This window comes from Mesoplodon mirus, assembly GCF_964341445.2.
Source record: "Mesoplodon mirus genome assembly, chromosome: 2".
Taxonomy (NCBI): Eukaryota; Metazoa; Chordata; class Mammalia; order Artiodactyla; family Ziphiidae; genus Mesoplodon; species Mesoplodon mirus.
In genome coordinates this window covers 218,735,464-218,756,427 of record NC_138977.1, presented here as the reverse complement: position 1 = coordinate 218,756,427, position 20,964 = coordinate 218,735,464, and the positions used below count along the sequence as shown (strand labels likewise).

General features: G+C 47.1%; 2 protein-coding genes and 2 pseudogenes across 4 annotated transcripts in view; 3 read left to right on the top strand and 1 right to left on the bottom strand.

Moving 5' to 3' along the window:
- EIF3A (eukaryotic translation initiation factor 3 subunit A) overlaps positions 1 to 7,293 on the top strand; it is a 32,993-nt gene extending 25,700 nt beyond the window's left edge. Inside the window, exons 19-22 of the mRNA XM_082644437.1 lie at positions 445 to 1,160; positions 3,843 to 4,062; positions 4,779 to 4,960; positions 6,060 to 7,293. Of these exons, the coding sequence (XP_082500563.1) occupies positions 445 to 1,160; positions 3,843 to 4,062; positions 4,779 to 4,960; positions 6,060 to 6,289 (1,348 nt within the window). The 3' untranslated portion in view covers positions 6,290 to 7,293. The remainder of the gene's footprint in view (positions 1 to 444; positions 1,161 to 3,842; positions 4,063 to 4,778; positions 4,961 to 6,059) is intronic.
- An 894-nt stretch (positions 7,294 to 8,187) lies between these two features.
- Positions 8,188 to 8,922, top strand: LOC309816669 (non-selective voltage-gated ion channel VDAC2-like; annotated as a pseudogene). Its single transcript has one exon. The product of its transcript is annotated as a non-selective voltage-gated ion channel VDAC2-like (transcript).
- An 88-nt stretch (positions 8,923 to 9,010) lies between these two features.
- On the bottom strand, positions 9,011 to 13,269 carry NANOS1 (nanos C2HC-type zinc finger 1). Its single transcript, XM_082608652.1, has one exon. The coding sequence runs from the start codon at positions 13,094 to 13,096 to the stop codon at positions 12,230 to 12,232; it is 867 nt and encodes a 288-aa protein (XP_082464778.1). The 5' UTR covers positions 13,097 to 13,269; the 3' UTR covers positions 9,011 to 12,229.
- Positions 13,095 to 20,964, top strand: part of LOC309816367 — a 140,731-nt pseudogene continuing 132,861 nt past the window's right edge. Inside the window, exon 1 of the transcript in view lies at positions 13,095 to 13,354. The product of the transcript in view is annotated as an uncharacterized misc_RNA (transcript). The remainder of the gene's footprint in view (positions 13,355 to 20,964) is intronic.

Sequence of the window (20,964 nt, the reverse complement as noted above, 5' to 3'; positions counted from 1 at the left end):
CGCGCATGTCTATTACTGAAATGTTTGCTTCCTTGCTGCTGTAATTACTGACTAACAAATATCTTGGGAAATATGTGCTTCAGTTTTTTTTTTTTTTTTAATTCCCTAAACTAATAGTATTGAGGTTAGAGTAAGAATGAACAGTTGCATAACATTTTTCCCATCGTTTTGAAAGCTTGTAGTAATAGATTTAGAAATTGCTAAGGTATTCCTCATAAAGTGCAGATACCTTTTAAAGGCACTTGTCTGCTTATTGGTTTAATTAATTGTTGATGGTAAGATTTTGGATTTTGTGGTGTTTTTTAGTGGAACATACTCTTTTAGGAGTAGGATTAACGAATTCAGACTGAAGTGATTTTTAGAAGTCAGTAACATCACTCCCAAAAAGATCACCTGCTTTTAAGAAAATTTACTCTTAAAGATGTTTGGCTTGTTACTCTGTAGGGAGTGGAGACGTGGAGAAGGGCGGGATGAAGAGAGGCCTCAAAGAAGAGAGGAAGATCGACCGAGGCGTTTGGGGGATGATGAAGAGAGAGAGTCCTCTCTTAGACCAGACGATGATCGGGTTCCCCGGCGTGGCATGGATGACGACAGAGGCCCACGACGCGGCCCTGATGAAGATCGGTTCTCTCGCCGAGGGGCAGACGATGACCGGCCTTCTTGGCGTAATGCAGATGACGACAGGCCTCCCAGACGAATTGGCGATGAAGACAGGGGTACCTGGCGTCAGGCGGATGATGACAGACCACCTAGACGAGGACCGGATGAGGACAGGGGAGGCTGGCGCACAGCCGATGAGGACAGAGGACCCAGGCGTGGGCTGGATGAGGACCGGGGGCTGCGCCGAGGAGGTGCGGAGGAGGAGAGGTCATCCTGGCGGAACGCCGATGACGATCGTCCCAGGCGGGGCGTGGATGATGACCGGGGTCCCAGGCGTGGGCTGGAGGACGATCGAGGACCTTGGCGGAATACCGACGATGATCGATTTTCCAGGCGCGGTGTAGATGATGACAGGTTTTCCAGGCGCGGTGCAGATGATGACAGGGCGCCTTGGAGAAACACTGATGATGATCGGGTCTCAAGACGGGCTGATGACGATCGGATTCCCAGAAGGGGTGATGACTCAAGACCTGGTCCCTGGAGACCATTTGTCAAACCAGGTAAAATTCTGGTATTCAAGAAACCAGATTGGATGCTTTATAGATGTAATCTGCTTGATGTGTTTGCACATACAACATGAAATTCTACACCAGCTAACCTCCACTGTTCTGTAGAGGATGGCAAGTTATTTCAAACAAGGAGCTCAGATCTCAGGTGACAAATTACAGTTTGATTGTTACATAAGAAGTGTTCTTTTCAACTGAAAAAAGTGAAATTTTAACAGATTTATGATGGAGGTTGGGCTATATTACTACTATTTTTAGATAGACTGGTCTTTTATCTTTCCTTGAATATTTCTGCAGTGACTTTTATGTCAAAAGCTTGCCTCTGAGATCCTTCACACCAAAACAAGTAGCTTCACCCCCTTTTCTGCTTTAGTGATATATGCACTTTGTTTTCCTTCTTCCTTGTTGACTGCTTCTTTGAGGGCCCTTCCTTCTGTACCCTCCCCTAAGTATCGGTGTTCTTCAGGTTCTGTCCTGGACTAGCCTCCTCATGTAAATAATGAAAAACAAAATATACTTAACTAAACATTTGTGTGTACTTTTGCCAACCGTGGGATTATGTTCATGAGAGGAGCCCATTGCTTTACTTCGTCAGTCTTAGGCCTGCTCATCCTTTCATACTTTTTATTATTCTTTTTTTCTTTTTTTTTTTGTGGTGCACGGGCCTCTCACCGTTGCGGCCTCTTCTGTTGCGGAGCACAGGCTCCGGTCGCGCAGGCTCAGCGGCCATGGCTCACGGGCCCAGCCACTCCGCGGCACGTGGGATCTTCCCGGACCGGGGCACGAACCTGTGTCCCCTGCATCGGCAGGTGGACTCTCAACCACTGCGCCACCACGGAAGCCCCTTTTTATTATTGTTGAGTAATGTATGCAGGCCTGTGACTTGTGTTACTGTCTTCTCCAGATGACTTCTCCCCTTACCTTCAGACCTGTGTTTCCAACTTTATATTGCACCTGTAAGTGTTACTGACACTTCCAACTCAACCCATCAAAACTGAACCCCCCCCTTCTCCAATACACACACACACACACACACACACACACACACACACACTCTCTCTCTCTCTCCCTCTCCCTCTCTCTCTCTCTCTCTCTCTCTCTCTTACTTCAGGGCCACCACTGTCCATCTAATTGTGTAAGATGGGAGTTCTTTGCTCTTTCATCCTTTTTCTTACATCTTTTCAGTGACCATTGTAATTTGTTCTAAATGCAAATTTGAGCAGCTTCCTGCCCTTTATCCTTAGTGGTTTCTGTGGCATACTTGTGTTTCTTCTCACTTCATTGCACTGTGAAGCTTTGTGACTTTCAGAAAGCCACCTAACTTTTCTGTGCCTTATGTAAAATGGGGATAACAGTATAGTAGATTCTCGTTAATTCATGATAGTTATGTAATATAAAGTCAGTGAATACTGAACCGTTGCTCTTAAGGGAAGCACCAGGTTAGGTTTCTGTGAGCCCTCTGGTCAGTTTTTCAACCAGTCAAGACATAACCTTGTTTTATTTTTCTGTTTAAAGACACTTTATTTAATGTATGTTATTGATTCATTAGCATTGAACTTAACGGGCAACAGCACTGTAACTCATTCCTGAAAGAAGCTTACCTAACACATTTATTTTTTCCCTAAGGCATATCCATTGCTTTCTTGTGCTTGGGACTGCTGGGGCGTAGGGCAGGTGACGCACTTAAGAACTGAAATCACCAACAAAAAGCACAAAAATGTGAAAATGTGGCACTAACTAGATCACCAAAAGGCTTCTTGCTTCAAGTAGGAGAGCTGCAGCAAGAAGACAGCATTGTCTTGTTTGACCTCAGCTGAGAACAGGCCCGTCAGGCGACTCAAATATTCCGCCACCCTGTGTGTGTCTGCGAGTGACTTGTACAAGTGCTGGGGTGTTAAGTTTGGGATTATAGATTTTAGCAAGTAGCAAATTAGCAAGTATGGAATAATCTACTGAGCTCGGCACTGCGGGTAGGATTGAATGAGTTAATACAGGCAGAGGCTTTAGACTAGTTCTGTGGCACACATAATATAAATGTTAGTGACGATAATAATTATTAGCCTTGCAGCTGTAATACATTTTCATTGAAATCTCTGCTTCCTTTGGTTTCTTTTAGTGCATGTGTGCATATGTGTGTGTACACGTATATATTGTTTCTAGATTCGGACATCCCATGGCTGAGTGTGAGATACTGAGCAGGGCGACAGGATTTATCCTTATTTCAGGACTTTTTACGGGTGGTAAATGGTGGGGGGGCATGAATGTGAAAGGAAAGAGTCTTTACTTAGAAAGGTTTTGAGGATGTTGCAAGGTATAAATGAACTAGTAATTGGGGTTCTGCCTCTCAGAGATCTAGATCCTACCCCTCACTCTTTGAGTTTTCTGCTTAAATGAGTTGTCTTTACCGTCAGAACAGATTTTTTTACCTGAAATCTCTGCATATGGAACATTTATCCCAGGCTATAAAAGTTCCTATATGTTAGAAAAACAATAATAGGTAGTCATAAATAGGAGTTGGTGGTTCCATGAAATGAGGTAAATGAATTTAGTTGGTTTTTTTAAAATGAGGTAGAGTGTCTTAATTAGCATTTGTAATGGTGATGGATTAACATCAAGATTTATGGCTGCCAATCTGTTTCCTGAGTGGAAATTTTTTTTTCTTTTTAAAAAACATAGGTGGATGGAGAGAGAAAGAAAAAGCCAGAGAAGAGAGTTGGGGTCCACCTCGAGAATCGAGACCATCAGAAGACCGTGAATGGGACAGGGAAAAAGAGAGAGACCGAGATATTCAAGATCGCGATGAGAACGACAGGGACCCGGAGAGAGAAAGAGACAGAGAGAGGGAGAGGGACAGAGAGAGAGATGGGGATCGAGAGGACCGCTTCAGACGGCCGAGGTTTGATACTCTAATTGAAAAGCAGTGTCTGTGGCATTACAGTTAGGATGCTTTTAATGTTCCCTTGTGCATTCCCAACTAGTTTTGAAAAACGGTGCTCATCCCCTGCACGCCCCCCAGTTTATCTAGTAGAATCATAGTGTAGATTTGAAAACAATCAGAGGTCATCTTAATTGAACCAGTTCCCTCTCTACAGAGTGAGGACATGGAGGCTGGAGCTGTGTGGCTGGCTGTGGGCTGTGTAGCTCTATGGCAGTGGAACCAGTCGAGGTTCTTCACTGCCAATTGCTTTTCCCTTGTGGTTGAGGTCAGTTTATTGCCTTTAAATTATTAAAAGCCTCTTTACTTTTATTTAGTAGTAAGAATTCGAGCTTACTTCCTCTGGTCAAAGTGGCTTTGTACTAATCTAGACCAGTACAGTTCAGTACAGTTTCCTGCAAGGATGAAAATGTCCTGTGTGTGTAATGTTCATCTGGTAACCAGCAGTCACATTTGACTGTGGAGCATTTGGAATGAGTAATGACTGCTGTGTTGGGACAGTGCAGAGCCAGGGGTTCTCATTTGACCTCCATGCCTGAGGCGTCAGTTTGAGGTCAAGTCACGAGTTTAAACTTTATTCCTGTTACTATTTGCTAACTTGGATGTGATATATTCACTTAAAATTAACCCGTAGAGTCTAATGACAGAACTCAACGTGTCATTTTGAATGGCTACAGGGATGAAGCTGGCTGGAGAAGAGGACCAGCTGAGGAATCTTCAAGCTGGAGAGATGCAGGTCGTCGTGACGATAGGGATCGGGATGACCGCCGTCGTGAGAGAGATGAGCGCCGTGATCTGAGAGAAAGACGGGATGACAGAGACCGAAGAGGACCTCCTCTCAGACCAGAGCGTGAGGAAGGTAGAGATGTTCTTTCTGTATGACCGCTGAACCCTGCAGAGCCATAATACATGAGGAAATTCGGGGTTTTGCTATGCCTTAAATTTGTATGAACACCAAAAGCAAGATGGACAGGTAGATCTTTTATTTCATTTAGAGTTCAAAGTTCTCACAAACTTACGCACTGGTTGCTTTGTGAAGTTTAGCTCATCTTTAAATTCAAAGTATAGTATTAGACTAATTCAGTGGTGTAGTAAGCAATACCTATATTGATTTTACAAAAAGTTTATTTTATGTAAAGAAGGAAAAAAGTAAGGTCCTGGTAGATAAGCACAAAGTGTAAAACATTCTTTCTCTGGAATTGTAACAATGGAAGCTTTAGTAAAAAATGCTTTGTTTAAAATGACCGTAGCACTTAAGTAGTTGCCTCACAAGCTTTTACTATTTGGTTTGTTACAACCAGATTGTAAGGGTATTTCTTCTTTGATAGCCGTAATGAAATATATTGTTTCATTTATTTGCTGTTAAATCTTCTTCAACAGGAGCCAAAAATCCTTTAAAAAATTTTTATTCAGCCAGATTTTTGTCACCTTATCCTAAATTAAAAAAAAAAAATTAGGACGCTTCCCAGGCCGGTGATTTCTTCTTGCTTGCAAACTTATATTTCTAAGTCTATGTATTGTTTTAAAGGCTTTTCAGAAATTGTATCAAAATGATTAAAGTGTATTAAGCTTTTATTGTTTTTTTTTTTTTTTTTTTTTTGCGGTACGCGGGCCTCTCACCGTTGTGGCCTCTCCCCGCTGCGGAGCACAGGCTCCGGACGCGCAGGCCCAGCGGCCATGGCCCACGGGCCCAGCTGCTCCACGGCACGTGGGATCCTCCCAGACCGGGGCACGAACCCGCGTCCCCTGCATCGGCAGGTGGACTCTCAACCACTGAGCCACCAGGGAAGCCCAATTGTTTTTTGTTTTTTGTTTTTTTTAAATGAAGATTCTCTATCAGTATCTTCAGTGCAGGATTTCCGAGTAATTTGAGGCATTTCCTTTTGCTTCAGTTCTGTTTCGTCTGAGCTAATAGCTTACAGTACACATTTATTCTCTCCTGTTTTTTAAATTAAAAGTAAGTTCTTGGAGACGTGCTGATGACAGGAAAGATGACCGGGCAGAAGAGCGGGATGCCCCTCGTCGTGTTCCTCCTGCAGCTCTTTCAAGAGATCGAGAAAGAGACCGAGACCGAGACAGAGAAGGTGAAAAAGAGAAGACCTCATGGAGAGCTGAGAAAGATAGGGAATCTCTTCGTCGCACTAAAAATGAGACAGATGAAGATGGGTGGACCACAGTACGACGTTAAGTCTCAAGATAATGGACTCAGACTCGTATCTTTACATAGGTTTGATCACATTCAAGGAATTATTATACTTGTGCTTCAACCAATCTAAATTGGACTCTTTAATGTCTCACCATAACACAAAAAGCATGAACTTGTATTAATCCTATGTAATAGGTTGATCATGCACCGTGTCCACAGAAGGTTGGAAAACCATGCCATTTTTTGGAATTTGAGGTGTTGCATTGTTTCATCAATCATTTGTTTACAAAAAAGAAAAAATAAAAAATAAATTTAAAATGGGAATTCTTCAGGTATTCAGTAACACCTGTATCTTGGTATAGAACTGATCTTTTTTCTTTTGATTTCCAAATACCTGATATTGATTTGGAATGAAGTAAGATTCTGTTATAGAAAATGTATTTGGAGACGCTAAAGCAGAGAGCTGAAACAATTCTCACACCACTAGCGGGTGAGACGTACCTCTAGGTATTCTGAGGTATTTACTATTTACTAAATTTAGAAAGTTTTTAGGTTTACTGTAAGTGCGGTAAACATTACACACACCGGATACAGAGGAATTTTCGGTAGATTTTACTTGAGAGAAGGTGAGTATAAACCAATTTGCAGTCATTATTGTAATGACAAAAATACTGCTAAAGTGTGAATCCAAAACAGATAACAGCTTTTAAATTTTAAAGCATTTGGTAAACTGTTGCTGAGTTTTTTCTGTTGCCAATAGCAAACCGCTTTTCCATTTATGGAGAATTCATGCCTTTCAAGCATTTTAAATATGACAATATTTATAAATGTGTGGTTTGGAGGAATTGTTTAAATTGTTTTTCCTAATTTCCTTTCTCTTCAGGATAGATTCTTTCACCAAGTAATTTGTAGTAATGACTGTGTTGACTTCAATTTTGGAGTGTAGTAGCTATGTTAAAGATTAACTATTTGGTCTTACTGAAGCCAACACAGAACTTGCTGCTGTGTTTTTTCTTCAATGATAAATAAAATACTTAGAGAATTTGTTTTAGTGTTGATTTGTGGTTATAGTCAAAGTGTTTTGTTTATAATGCTGAGCTTGCGTATTCAGTTGAGGTTTTTTCACTTGAGTTTTTACCAGTGCTATTAAATTTCTCACTGTTGGGTATCAAAGAACATAACCTGAATATAACAGAAAGCACATGTGGCTGGGATGTTTCCACTGAAACGTCCTCCTCTGTTCCTTGATGCACCCCTTAGTTTCCTTGTAAAGCTATCCTCTCTGTGAGTACGGTGTGTGTGCAGTACATCTTGGGTTTTCCCCTGAAATTACAAAAATCATAATTGGTTTCACAGAATGTTAGTTGCAAATTTATAGTAGCTATAGGCACTTATATTCTTCTTGGTGTGAGCAGTGGTGAGAATTTCTGTTGGTATAGCCCTAAGGCCAGAAGAGGGAGTATTGATGCTTTTTAAAAACTTAATCAGATGCAACCTCTCCTTTTCGACGTTAACAATGATAGAAACCACTTCAGAGCTGTAGCCGGACCCCGAGCGAGCCGAGCGGCCTCAGCTGCTAGCGGGGCGGCAGCGGCACCTCCCCTTCCCCCCCAGGAGACCGCCGGATCACCTCTCCCCTTGGCCTCTCCATAGCGACCTATGGACAGAACTGCCCACGGCCAGTGTGTATTCCTCCATCATATGCTGACCTTGGCAAAGCTGCCAGAGATATTTTTAACCAAGGATTTGGTTTTGGGTTGGTGAAACTGGATGTGAAAACAAAGTCATGCAGTGGCGTGGAATTCTCAACATCTGATTCATCTAATGCAGACGCTGGTAAAGTTACCGGGACCTTGGAGACCCAAATATAAATGGTGTGAGTGTGGTCTGACTTTCACAGAAAAGTGCAACACTGATAATACTCTGAAATTGCTCTTGGAAGACCAGATTTGTCAAGGTTTGAAACTGTGACATTTGATACCACCTTTTCACCAAACACAGGAAAGAAAAGGGGTAAAATCAAGTCTTCTTACAAGAGGGAATGTATAAACCTTGGTTGTGGTGTTGACTTTGATTTTGCTGGACCTGCAATCCATGGTTCAGCCGTCTTTGGTTATGAGGGCTGGCTTGCTGGGTACCAGATGACCTTTGATAGTGCCAGGTCAAAGCTGACAAGGAATAACCCTTGCAGTGGGCTACAGGACTGGGGACTTCCGGCTACACACTAAGGTCAGTGATGGGACAGAATTTGGAGGATCAGTTTATCAAACAGTATGTGAAGATCTTGACACTTCAGTAAACCTTGCTTGGACATCAGGGACCAACTGCACTCGCTTTGGCATTGCAGCTAAATATCGTCTGGATCTCACTGCCTCCATTTCTGCAGAAGTCAGCAACTCTATAGTTTAGTTGGAATGGGCTACACTCAGACTCTGAGGCCTGGTGTGAAGCTTAAACTCTCTGCTCTGGTAGATGGGAAGAGCATGAATGCTGGGGGCCACAACCTTGGGCTTGCCCTGGAGCTGGAGGCTTTAATCCAGCTGAAAGAAACCTCTGGGAATGGATATCAGAAGACATGGCCTTAATATATTTCCAGTGTGACCAGCAGGCTTCCCCCGCCTCCACCCAGGAAGGTGGTCAAAACAAAGGATGATCTAGAGAGCTGTGTTTTCAATGTTCAGGCAGTTACTTGTTAGCTGGTCTCTAGCTGAGTTGGTATCTAGTTACCGAGGTTGCAGTCAGTGCAGGCGCCTATACATTATTTAAATGTATTTAACTGTTAAATGTGCTCCCCACCAATAATAGACCTTTATGAAAACAAAAAAAACCACTTTAAAAAACATTTTTCTTAATATCTGGACTTCAAACAAGTGAAAGTCTTAAAAGGTCCTCTTTTGTGAGGGGCGGGTCTTTCCTTTTGTAACAAGTGAAAAAACTTGGGGCAGTAAGCTGCTTAAGTTACTAGAACAGGACTGTGCCTGGGCCATCACAGATAGGCCACAGCAGACGATTCATTTACGCTGATTTGTTTAGATGAGTTACAGATGCGTGTCTGATAGTTATATGTTTCCAGGCTAGTCTGCAAACCACCCTTCCTGCCCAGACCCTTTTCCAGGCGTCCTGTTCTCCCAAGTTCTTTGTCCTGGGTATTGGAATCAGAGCACAGGATAAAGGCAGAATAGTCTGCAGCTGCTTGTGATCCTGCTCTTAGGTTTCCACTCTCAAGGCCTCACAACCTTACCCCCCACCCCCAGTGTTTATTCACAGGTGTCAAAGGAAAGCTGAGCGACCAACCTACTCACTGTCTTCCACGTTGCCAGTGGTTTCTGCATTTTTAGATGGGGATATTATTGCTGTCAATATGGATGGATCTGAGGGCAGAGACAACGGCCCGAAAAAAGACTCGACATCCTAGTATTTGTCCATAGTGGCTACCAGGAGGAGGTTGGTACCTATATGGTGTGGCATGATTTGGCTGTAGACGGATTCATGATTTCATAAGTCTAATTGAAGTATACAGAAAATTAATGGAATGTTCAGATTATAGCTAAGAACAGAATAGAAAATTAGGACTAACACTGAAACTTCTTTTTTGAAGTACATGTGTATTTGTGGTATAATTTTAAAATATAAAGCAGTCTGCCTGCACAGTTGGTGAAGCTCTTTTGAGGATTCCATACTTTTTTTTTGGCCAAATATGCAGTCTGTTCTTAGGAAAACAATTTCATCACACTATTGTGGATACTTTTTAACACTTCCAAAAATTGGGTTTCTTTTACCCTAAATTTAGCTTTTCAAGTGTTTAAAACATGTTTCAGATTGAGAGTTGCTTTTAAATGTATTAGCGTGGTTAGTAAACTTTTCGTAAGAGATCTCTGCAGAACTACTGATATTCCCTGTTCATGCTTAAAATACTGGGAGTTAAAGTTAGCTGGAGAACAGGCAAGTTTGGAGGCTGATGCAGTTATAAGTCACCTAAACCGTATCTTCTGGTGTGGAGAGTGCACCCCTCAGTTAATAATGACCTTGAAAAGGTACACAATTAGAGCAGTGGCGAGAGGTAACAGGAATTAATGTTGACCTGAAAACTCCTTAAAAAGCAAGTCTAATTTAAACTGGTATGTTTTCTAAAAAAACTGAAGAAAATAAGTTAATTTCATGGTTTTATTAAGCTACTTGAGTTTAGGCCTAGTCAAGTGGATTATTTTTTCCTGACCAAGAAATCGTCCTGTCCATCCCCCACCCATGCACCTTCCTTTGACCAATAAACGCTCATAGCTATCCCCAGTGTTATTTATTTATTTATTTATTTTGCGGTACGCGGGCCTCTCACTGTTGTGGCCTCTCCCGTTGCGGGCTCCGGACGCGCAGGCTCAGCGGCCATGGCTCACTGGCCTAGCCGCTCCGTGGCATGTGGGATCTTCCCGGACCGGGGCAAGAACCCGTGTCCCCTGCATCAGCAGGCGGACTCGACCACTGCGCCACCAGGGAAGCCCAGCAGTCTAATTTCTAATAACCTAGCTAAGCTCTCTTGGAACCTCTATAGACTAAATCTCTTGCTGGTATTTTCAGATAGTGATTTTATACATTTCAGATGACTTCATCTTAATTCATTTCCATTTTTGCCTTCTATGTCTGTCCTGATGCTAGATATGGTGTGGTACTCTCACTACAGTGGATTTGAAAATGAGGGTGGAAGGTTAAAGTAGGAGTCAAGCACCTTTGCTAAGGATTAGATTTAATCTCATTTATGGATAACTGGCGGGATTCCAGAAAGAGAAGGGTAATCTTCCAGTGAGAATGGGAACATGAGAGAGGCTGCGTTCCTTGTCTCCCCCCACCCCAATAGTTCCTTTAATTAGTGCTTATACCAGTTTGAGGACTGCCTGTGATGCTTAAAGCCAACATAGCCCAGAGTGGAACCTTCCTGAACCCAGGTTATTACGTTGACCTTCCAGAGCTCAAAGGATTCCATCTTACATTTAGTTTGAGAGGCAACAGCTGGAATGAGCTTTCCACTATTTAGGAACCCTGAAATTGAGCAATTCAGACAGTGAATTAATACTACTCCCTTTTGATCTGAAGGATGATAAATGTTTTGAAAAACGAATGGGGTGGGGAGCATAGACAAAAGGCCAAGTACCAGAGTTAAAGGCAAGATTAATGAATTAACATACTGTTACTGTATAAATGCACAAGTTTTTTTTAAACAGCACCATTTTCAAGTGTGTACACAACATTATAACTTGGCACAACTTTTAGAGGTGGAAAACGCTAGTTGCTCGTTCAGTAATAAAAGACCTGGTACATAAAAGGATAAGGAGCTGTATTCTACCTGCTACATCCAGCTAGGACAGAAACAAGCCACAAGGAGGGAACACCCACCCAAACTAATACTGGAAAGTTTACTAAGCCTTCACTTAATGATGCTACCAGGCAGGGGGCCTTGCTTCGCCTGGAATTATAATAACTGATTAAGGACAACAGAAATATTACTTGTTTCAAACAATAAAAGTCATTTTGCTGACATTCCATAAAATCGCCAGTTAAGTTCGGTTAAGAGGCTTTTAAAAAAATATTCTAGACCTAGTAAAGTGCCTCCATTCATAAAATTAAACATCCAAGATTAGATTGAGACAATTTCATACTGATGCGCATCTAAAATAGGTCGACCTATAAATAAACAGCGCCTCTAAGTTGCCACATCTCAGTTAGCAGAATACCCAGCCTTCATCGTCTGGATGTGCACAAACGAGATAAATCAAGACTTTAGCGTCTACTCTCAACCGCTCTTCGACAGGAAAGTACTCAGTACCGTCGGCTTCCTTTGAGAAAACCAAGACGACATCCCAAGTTGAGCCATCTGCTGAGCTCCATGCTCACCAGCAGCAAGGGAGAGAGAGTGCGCAGACCAAATACGAGAGTGGGCAGGCGGCGACCCTGGTGGCGTCAGGTGGCAGCAGCAGACCGGAGCCCGCGTCCTCAACGCAGCTTCTTGCCGGGCAGGCCGTCCCTGGCGCTGCGCGGCGGCGGGCGGGCGGTGGGCGGCGGCGGCACTTTGGAGAGCGGACAGTACTTGATGGTGTGTGCGTTGTCACCGCTGGCGCCGCACAGGGGGCACGTGTAGCGGCGCAGCACGGGGCACAGCACTCGCCCGTCGGGTCCCTTCAGGATGTGGGTGGTGTAGAGCGCCACCGCCTCCTTGTTGTTCCGGCAGAACACACACACCTGCAGCTCGGGCTTGAGCAGCCGGGCGGCGGCCGCCCCGGAGGCGGCGTGCAGCCTGGGCTCAGCCGCCCACGCCGCAGCCCGCTCCTCGCGCGGCGCCACTTCGGCGGTGGCAGCAGCGGCGGGGGCGCAGCCCAGCAGCACGGCGGCGGCGCGACCAGCGAACGGGCTCAGCTCGGCAAAACGCTCCTCCAGCAGCCCGGCCTCGGCGGGGTCCGCGCACAGCTCCAGGGTGCGCAGGTCCAGCGCGCCCCCCAGGTAGCGGCCCCGGGATCCCGGCTCGTCGCTGTCGTCGTCGTCCTCGTCGTAGTCGGGCGGCCCCACCGCGGGCCCCAGTGTCCCGGGCCCGGCCCCAGCGTGGGGGGAGCAGCACGACGAGGAAGAAGAGGGCGGGGAACCGTCGCCGCCGCCGTCCCCGCCGCGGGCGCAGCCGAAGCGCGGCTCGCCGTCCACCGCCTTGGTGATGAGCGTGGCGAGCCCCAGGTAGTCGTTCCACGAGCTGAAGGGCTGCGGGTGCACCGGGCGCTGGGAACTCACGTAGCGGGCGCTGGGCACGAGCGCCATGGGCGGGGGGGCACGGCCGCGGCGGGGCGAGCGGGGCGCCCAGTGGAAAGCCTCCATGGGTGGGCTGCGGGCCGCGCGCGCCGCCTCCCCACCGCCGGCGCGGGCCCGACGGAAGGGACGCGCCGAACCTGCCCGCTGGCCTGCCTCGGGGTGGAGCCGCCTCGCCGCCTTTTATCCGGACCCGCTCCTCCCCGCCCCCGGCTTCGTCGCCTCGGCCCTGCCCCCTGCCCTCCCCCGCCCCGGCCACCTCGCCCGTGCCCCGGACCGAGGCGGAGCGGAGGCGGACGCGCGGGGGGGCGGGCGGCCGGGCAGGCAGTGAGCGCGCTCTGCTCCGACCCGCGCGGCTCCCGCGCCCCACGCGCTGCGCCAGCCTCGCCAGCTGCGGGGCGGCTTTCATTCTGGGAGTGGGCGGGCGAGGCGCCGCCTCGGGCCGCTGAGCTAATTGGCTGCCGACCTGAGCCCCCTGCGCCACGGGCGCCGCTCCGGACGTTGATTGGTGAATCGGGAGAGGGGGCGTGCCCTACGGCGCAGCTGGGAGGGGAGGGGAAAGTAGGGGAGAGGAGTACGGGGGGGCGGCCGGTGGGGCTCGCGTGAGCCTTGTTTCCTGGGTTTGGAACCGATGACCAGGCCTGGATCTCCCTCAGCCTGGTGGTGAGACCCACCTCCCAGCCTTTAGTGCCCTAGGCTAGCCTTCTGCCTTCTGAGAAACCCCTTCTCTCCTCTCTCCTTCTCACCAGCATCAGCAAGAAAAGATGTGGGGAGGCAAGACTTGGCGCGACCTAAGGATGCAGTTTTTAAGTCAGAGCAGCCCAGCAATCAAGGAACTTCCGTTTGCACAGCGTTTTGGAGAGCTTTCAACTGGGTGAAATCCTCGCACAAACCTCAGAGAGGTTCAGAGAGGTTTTGGTTCTTGCCTAGTAAGTAGTGGAAGGACGCAGGGCTTTCCCACGGCACCAAGCACCTCCCAACTGGTGTTCCGAGACTAGGTGGCCATTAGCTGGTGACAGGTGGGGATGCGGGCTCGGCCAGATAATCTTCCGGCCTTAGGACAGTGATGGTGTGTGTGTGTGTGTGTGTGTGTGTGTGTGTGTGTGTGTGTGTGTGTGTGTGTGTGTGTGTGTGTGTGTGTGTGTGTGTGTGTGTGTACCCCCAACCCAGGGGCGGGGGCTGTATTAAAATCTGAGGTGTATGTGCAATTTGAATAGCAGCGTATTCAGCGTCACAATTGAATACTTTGAAATGAATAAAATTTTTTTCTAAAAACTTGGAAAATAAATCAGAAGACTTGATTAGGTGGCCGCAAGGTGGTTATGTCCTTCCCAGGAGAAGTGGCAATACATTTTTTAAAAAGATGGAAAGTAGGAAAGGTATTAGCTTCTGGGAGGATCCTTGTAGGGTGCTGTGGGACAGGGAAAACGCCTCCTCTGGTGGCTGAGCTGGCAGGCAGGGTTGGCTTCATGGGGCAGGGCAGGGTTTTCCTTCCTCTCTCTGGAGGAGCTGTGGCTATTGAAACAAGGACTGGGAGGCTGGTGTTGCAGCCGTCATTAGTGGTCATTAGGCTATGCTTATGGGTCTGGCTGTGCCCAGCAGGTTTAGAATAGCCCAGGAGGGGATGTCCAGAACCTAGCGCTGGCACAGGTTAACATTAGAGTGAATGAGTGTGTCAGAATGTTAGCAGTGGAAGGGATCTTTGAGATCATTCACTCCGATCATACTTTACAGATGAAGAAAATGAGACCCAGAGAAGAGAAGGGCTCCTTTAAGGTCACACGGTGAATTTGTCACAGCCAGAACTAGGACTCAGGCCTCTTCATGACTGGCATGGTGGCCTTCCCACTATATCATGGAACCTGAACGTATTTCAGACTTTGAGTCTGTGCATGCATCAGCAGAAATCTAGTGTAGTGCACAGGGAAAACTGGAAGAAGAGAAGTGAGATGGGGTCTTGTGCCTTTGGCGTGCGCCCCTGCCCTCAGGAGCAATCCAGAGGCCATGTAGCAGGCATGGGGAAGGCCTTGAGGCGGTAACGTGATGCCTGTTCTGGCCACCTGTCTGCATGTGGGGTGGAAGAAATGTTTTTCAGTCTCTTCCTCACCTACTACTCCCTAACAGTTAAGTCCCCAACCAGGCAGTGATATTCTGCACTTGCCAACCCAGTTCCTTTTCCAAGTTTGTGTTGGCACTCAAGTTAAAAAGCTATTCCTTTATTTCCTCCCGTCTCCCACCAAAAATAAATAAAAGGGCCCAGATGGCGTGGGGCTCCTGCAGAAGTGTGGCGGGTTTGCTGACACTGAACTCCGAGCTCTTACCACGAGAACGCTGGCCCCCAGAGTGGTATGAAGAATATTATTCTATAAATGGAAAATTCCTGCAGCCTGCATACTTTCAAGGTATGCAGGCTTTTCAAGTTCTGAAGACTGGAGCTACCATTCTGAGAAAAACTTCTGCAAGGAAAGTTTAAAACCGCCAGCTGCTGGGCCCAATCCCCCTTGTTCAGGCCAAAGAGGATGGCAAATAAGCGAGGCCTTCTTTCCTCCCTCACATGATTTTTTAGCCCTTGTGGTTTTGCAAGGGGAATAAACACTTTTAAGTGAACATGAATGGAAACAAATGCCTTGATTCGGAGCTACAGCCTGGGTGGGTAGGTTGTGGTGATTGTGAGATAGATGCCCTGGAGAGAAGTGAAAGGATGCTCATGTGTCCTGGGGCCTGGCTCCGTGCTCTTTCCCTAGGCTGCTCACCTTGTCTGCTGTTGGCCTTGCCCACAGTAGGTGTTTTGCCCTGAAAGAATGTCTGGAAGTGGAGGCCAAGTTCATAAAGGCTTTTTTTTTTTGGCGGGTGACACCCTGGGCCTCAGTACACTGTCAGTGACCGCAGAAAGGCTGGAGTGGCTGCCTGGTCCAGCTCTAGGGTAAATCAGCAGTTACTTTTGTCACCAAGCACAGGCCTCAGATGAGCTCTCCAGCTCTCTTTGAGGCAGTGAAACTGACTTCTGAGATGTTCTTAGATGCTCCGATAGATGAAGTCTGACTGCCTTTTTGTTCCCTTTCCAGAAGTCTGGAATGAAACAGAAAGAGTCACAGTGTGACGGTGTCTTCGAGGGATACCTTCAGATTGATGGAAGCAGGAAGACAGATCAGGATGGGCCTCATCTCAGAGGTTAGACAGCGTTGCTCAGTTTCTTCTGGAACGGGGCCTGTGTGGCACAAGTCGGGCAGGGCAGGGGTGGGTAGTGGGGAGGGATGCTTGGGCTCTGAGTTTCCACCTCTCCACGTGGCCCCCAGCCGCCATCCTGGGCCATTTCCTTTGCTGGCAGCAGAACTGAACCATGAGAGGCAACACACAGACCTCAGGCGTCTTGAGGCTCTTCAGAAACATGAGGTCAGCCCTAGGGAATGAGGCAGCTTGGCGGGTGTCCAGGCAGCTACAGAGACGCTGTTTGTCAGGCTCTGGGTTCCCGCTGACCCGCCTGCCAAGCTCTCGCGAGGGGCAGGAAGTGCTTTGGCTCCCCCCGCCCTGGGGCCTGAGTATGTCAGGGGCTCACTTCTGTAACGGTGTTGACTTTGTGCACGTCATGCCTCTGGCCGAGCTCAGAGGATCCCGGGGACGGGGCTTCTGCCCTTTGGGGCTTAGAGGTGGCTGTAGTGGGTTGAGAAGCCACCTGGTGAAGTGACGGGAGTTTGCTGGGCCAGTGGCTGGGTTTTTATCTTGGTCCTTCTGCAAAGTTGCCTGTGGCCTTGGACTCGGGACTTTACCACTCTGGGCTCCAGCTCCTTCCTCGATCCGCGAGGGGGCTAATCGTGTAAAGTGACAGCCACTCTCTCCTTCTTGCTTTCTTAATTTTGTACTGGAACAGTCTCTCCCTTGCCCTATGTGGATGAGCTGTGATGGGTGTGAGCCAGCAGAAACAGCCTATTTTCCCTGAGTTTACTAGGAGAGGGCTGGTGACCCAGGTCCGGTCCCTGAAATATAAGGGGATGTCTGTTAGGTGGGCTCTGAGAGGGAGTTTGCTCCCTTCTTTAAAAAGAAAAGAAAAAAAAAAAGATCAGGAACCTCACCTTCTTCTGGTCACTGACAGGTTGTGGAGCTGAGGCAGCCCAGAGGTGACAAAAGTCTTAAGGGATAAAAAGCTGGCACACTGGTGATGGCTGCCTGGAAAAGCTATATTAAAAAAAAAAAATGAAGCCTTGGTGACATTTCTGTTGAAGTCTTGTGATTTGTTTCACAAGATAATTAAAATCTTTATTGTTTCAGCCACTACAAGTCAGGTATTCTTTTACTTGCAGCTGAATTCACTCTAATTGAGACGTAGTAACATGAAAAAAATGCATTTGGGAATTCTATCAAAAAGGTGGGATAGGGCTTCCCTGGTGGCGCAGTGGTTGAGAGTCCGCCTGCCGATGCAGGGGACATGAGTTCGTGCCCTGGTCCGGGAAGATCCCACATGCCACGGAGCGGCTGGGCCCGTGAGCCATGGCCTCTGAGCCTGCACGTCCGGAGCCTGCAATGGGAGAGACCACAACAGTGAGAGGCCCACATACCGCAAAAAAAAAAAAAAAAAGGTGGGATACAACATTCTGGCCAGATGGAGGTGACAACCATGTCAGAACTGTGTGTGTGTATAAATGGGGACAGGAAGAAAATCCAGAGAACTGAGAACAGGGGCTTTGTGGTGGCCCTCCTCTTACCCAGCCTGCCTTGCGCTGAAGTCTCCCAGCTGATATCAGTAATGGTGACACCACGACCATCAGACCAGGTGCTTTATGGCATCGTCTTGGTACCACTTACACGACTGCTGCCCGCGGCAGGTGCTGCGATTGCCCTCGTGTTATCCATGAGGGGGGGCTGCAGAGCTCACATTTAAATCCGTGTCCCTCTCCAAAGCTGGGCTGTGCCTGCTTACATGCAGCCGGTCATCCCCTGGCCATGGGGCTTCTGGGGCTCGCCTGGGGGAGGACGGCTAGGAGCACGGGCAGTGGGGGCAGAAGGAGACGGTACAAGGAGCCGCCTGGGGCCAAACGGGGCCCATCCAGCGTGTCAGAGATTGTTCCCAAAGAAAACCAGTTCCACTCAGAAGCGGTGTGGATTTTTCTATTTATCTACCAATGGGTACTTTGGTATAACGGTAATCGTTTCTCTTTGTAACACACCCTCCCTCTCCTAGCCATGTGGTTTGCTTTTAGAAATATGTATCGTCCCAATTTTTTTTAAAGCAAGATGTGCCTGGAAGCTGACAGCCCGAAGGGCTGATGGTGCCGATAATAACAGAAATAACAGCTCGCACGTCCAGAGCCTTTACGGGCACCAGCATGAGCTCATAGTTTCTTAAATCCTTCCGGCAGTGCTACAATCATACCCTTTTCACAGAAAGGAAAATGAGGTTTTCGGAGGCTAAAAAAGTGTACCCAGCATCTCCCCGGTAGGTAGTGGGTGGGCTTTCTCCAAGGCCTGTGCTGGGAGCTACCATATTTCCTCAACCAGCTGCTGGCCCATAGACATTCAGTTAGAATTCACTACTTCCTGTCTCCCTACCTCCTCACCTTCTTTCTGACTGGGACTATCAGGCTTCCCATGCTCATCCTCAACCCCTGCTGTCTGCAAGGGGAAGGGAGTAAAAGCTGGGGCCCCTAGTGGAGGAGTTAGACATGAAACGGGTAAACTATGAGGTCAAGGTTGTTTTCCAATGGGCCTGAGCGCTGAGGTGGGGGAAGATGAGGTCAGTGAAGGGGGTGAGACCAGACTGCCTAGCAGGGCTGCTGTGTGTGGTTCTGCAGGTTGTGTACTGTGCAAGGGCTTTGCATCTAAGGGGGTGTCTTGTACTTCATAGACGTGGTAATACATATATGAGTGAATCTCTGATAGTTTTCTGGCAAATCGGGAGTAAAGTGTCTTTTTCTAATGGAATGGTATATTATGACAATATTCTGACAGATGGAAAAAGATGTCTTGTGGAAGAAGTACCTTTTCCTAATTTGCCCAAAGCTTTGACTCTGGCCAGAAGAGTGAAATGCTAAGATTTTTTTTTTCTTAACATCTTTATTGGAGTATAATTGCCGTACAATGTTGTGTTAGTTTCTGCTGTATAATAAGATTCTTGAAAGCAGGCCTTCAGTCTGCCATTAACTACATGCCCATGGGCCTTTCTAAAGCTTCAGGTGAAAGTGTCTTTCTAATTGAGCTGATCAGGCGGGTGGGTGCTGGGCACAGTTCTGTCTAGTAGTTACTGGTGGACCAGGGGCTCCATTTTTAAGATTGCTCAAGTCATTTTAGACATCTTCTCTCGGTCTTACCTGACTTTCCCAGCTGTCCCGAGTTCCCTAGGGTTTCTTGTGCCCTGACAGTGCCTGTCCATGATGGTAAGTTGGCAGTTGTGCCTGTCCTGGGGCTTCTATGGCTTAGGGACCAGAAGGCAGGGTGGTGGCCCAGGCTGGTACAGATGGAGTAGCCTTAAGCAAGTCATTGCCCTTCTCTGGGCCTCAGTTTTCTCTCATTTAAAATAATTAGGTGAAAAAAATAAAAAATAAAATAAATAAAATAAATAAAATAATTAGGTGGCCTAAGCGATTTCTTGGCCCTTTCCAGCTCTCAGGTTTATTTGTTCACCATCAGGGCCTTGGGCTGAGTGTGAATAAGACGGGCATACTTCTGAGCTCATGGAGCTTATACTCTGATGGGGGTGGACAGACAGACAAACAGATGATGATACTTTGGTGGGAGACATATTAGTTTCCTTTTGCTGCTGCAGCAAATCATCACCAACATAGCGGCTCAAAACAGTACAAACTTATCTTACCGTTCTGGAGGTCAGAAGTCTGAAATGGGTCTCACTGGGCTAAAATCAAGGTGTCAGCAGGACTGCGTTCTTTTCCAGAGGCTCTAGGGGAGAATCTGTTTCCCTGCCTTTTCCAGTTTCTCGAGCCTGCCTGCATTCCTTCGGCTGAGGCCCCCTTCCTTCTTCAAAGGATTTTTTCTTCTGCTTCCCTCTTCTACTTTTCAGGATGCTTGTGATTACATTGGGCCCACCTGGATAATCCAGGGTACTCTCCCTATTTTAATGCTCTCTAATTAGCAATCTTAATTCCACCTGGAACCTTAATTCCTTTTTGCCATGGAAAGTAACATAGTCTTCAGGGTCCGGGAATTAGGATGTGGGCATCTTTTGGGGCCATTATTCTGCTTCCCACAGGAAGAGTACGGAGGACTGTGGGACCCCTTGGCAAGGGGCATCCAACCAACACACAGGGGACCCATGTGTCATGGGTCCCAAGACCTTTGCATATCCAGAGGTCAGCTGGGCTGGTGAATTGAGGTTTCCTTTGCCAGTTGGGACCTGACCCAATACAGGGGACTCTGTAGGGTGAGGAAGCCCTATGCAGTGTATGTGTGTGTCCCTCAGGCAGATGGAACGTAATTGCCTAGGGTCTGAGTTGCAAGAAGGGATGGTGAGCAAAGGAAGTAGTATATGTGTGGGGTACTCTAAAACATAATAATGATGATGATGATGTTATTTAATTTGTGGTTAAAACAAACAAACAGCCAACTACAACAAAAATACCAAGCAACAACAGCGTGTGCATCACGGGGGAGTGACTGGACTAGAGTGCTCTAAAATCCTTGTATTGTTCAGGAGGGTAAAGATACTAACTCTAAGATTTTTAACTTACGGAAAATATTAAGCATTACAAAAGTAAAGGTCATGGTGTAAAGAATCCTAACCCACTTCTCCCTTAATACAGGATGACTCTTATTTTATCTAGCCCCCCACGCCTGTTTTTCACTCCAGCTCCCACCCTGTGGATCATTTTGAAGCCGTGAACATTGATATTAATTTTGATAGGTTAAGTATGTATGTTAAAATATGTAGGGCACCACTTGTAAAAAAAAAAAAAAAAAAAGGAAAATAGAGGGTATAACTTCCAATATAG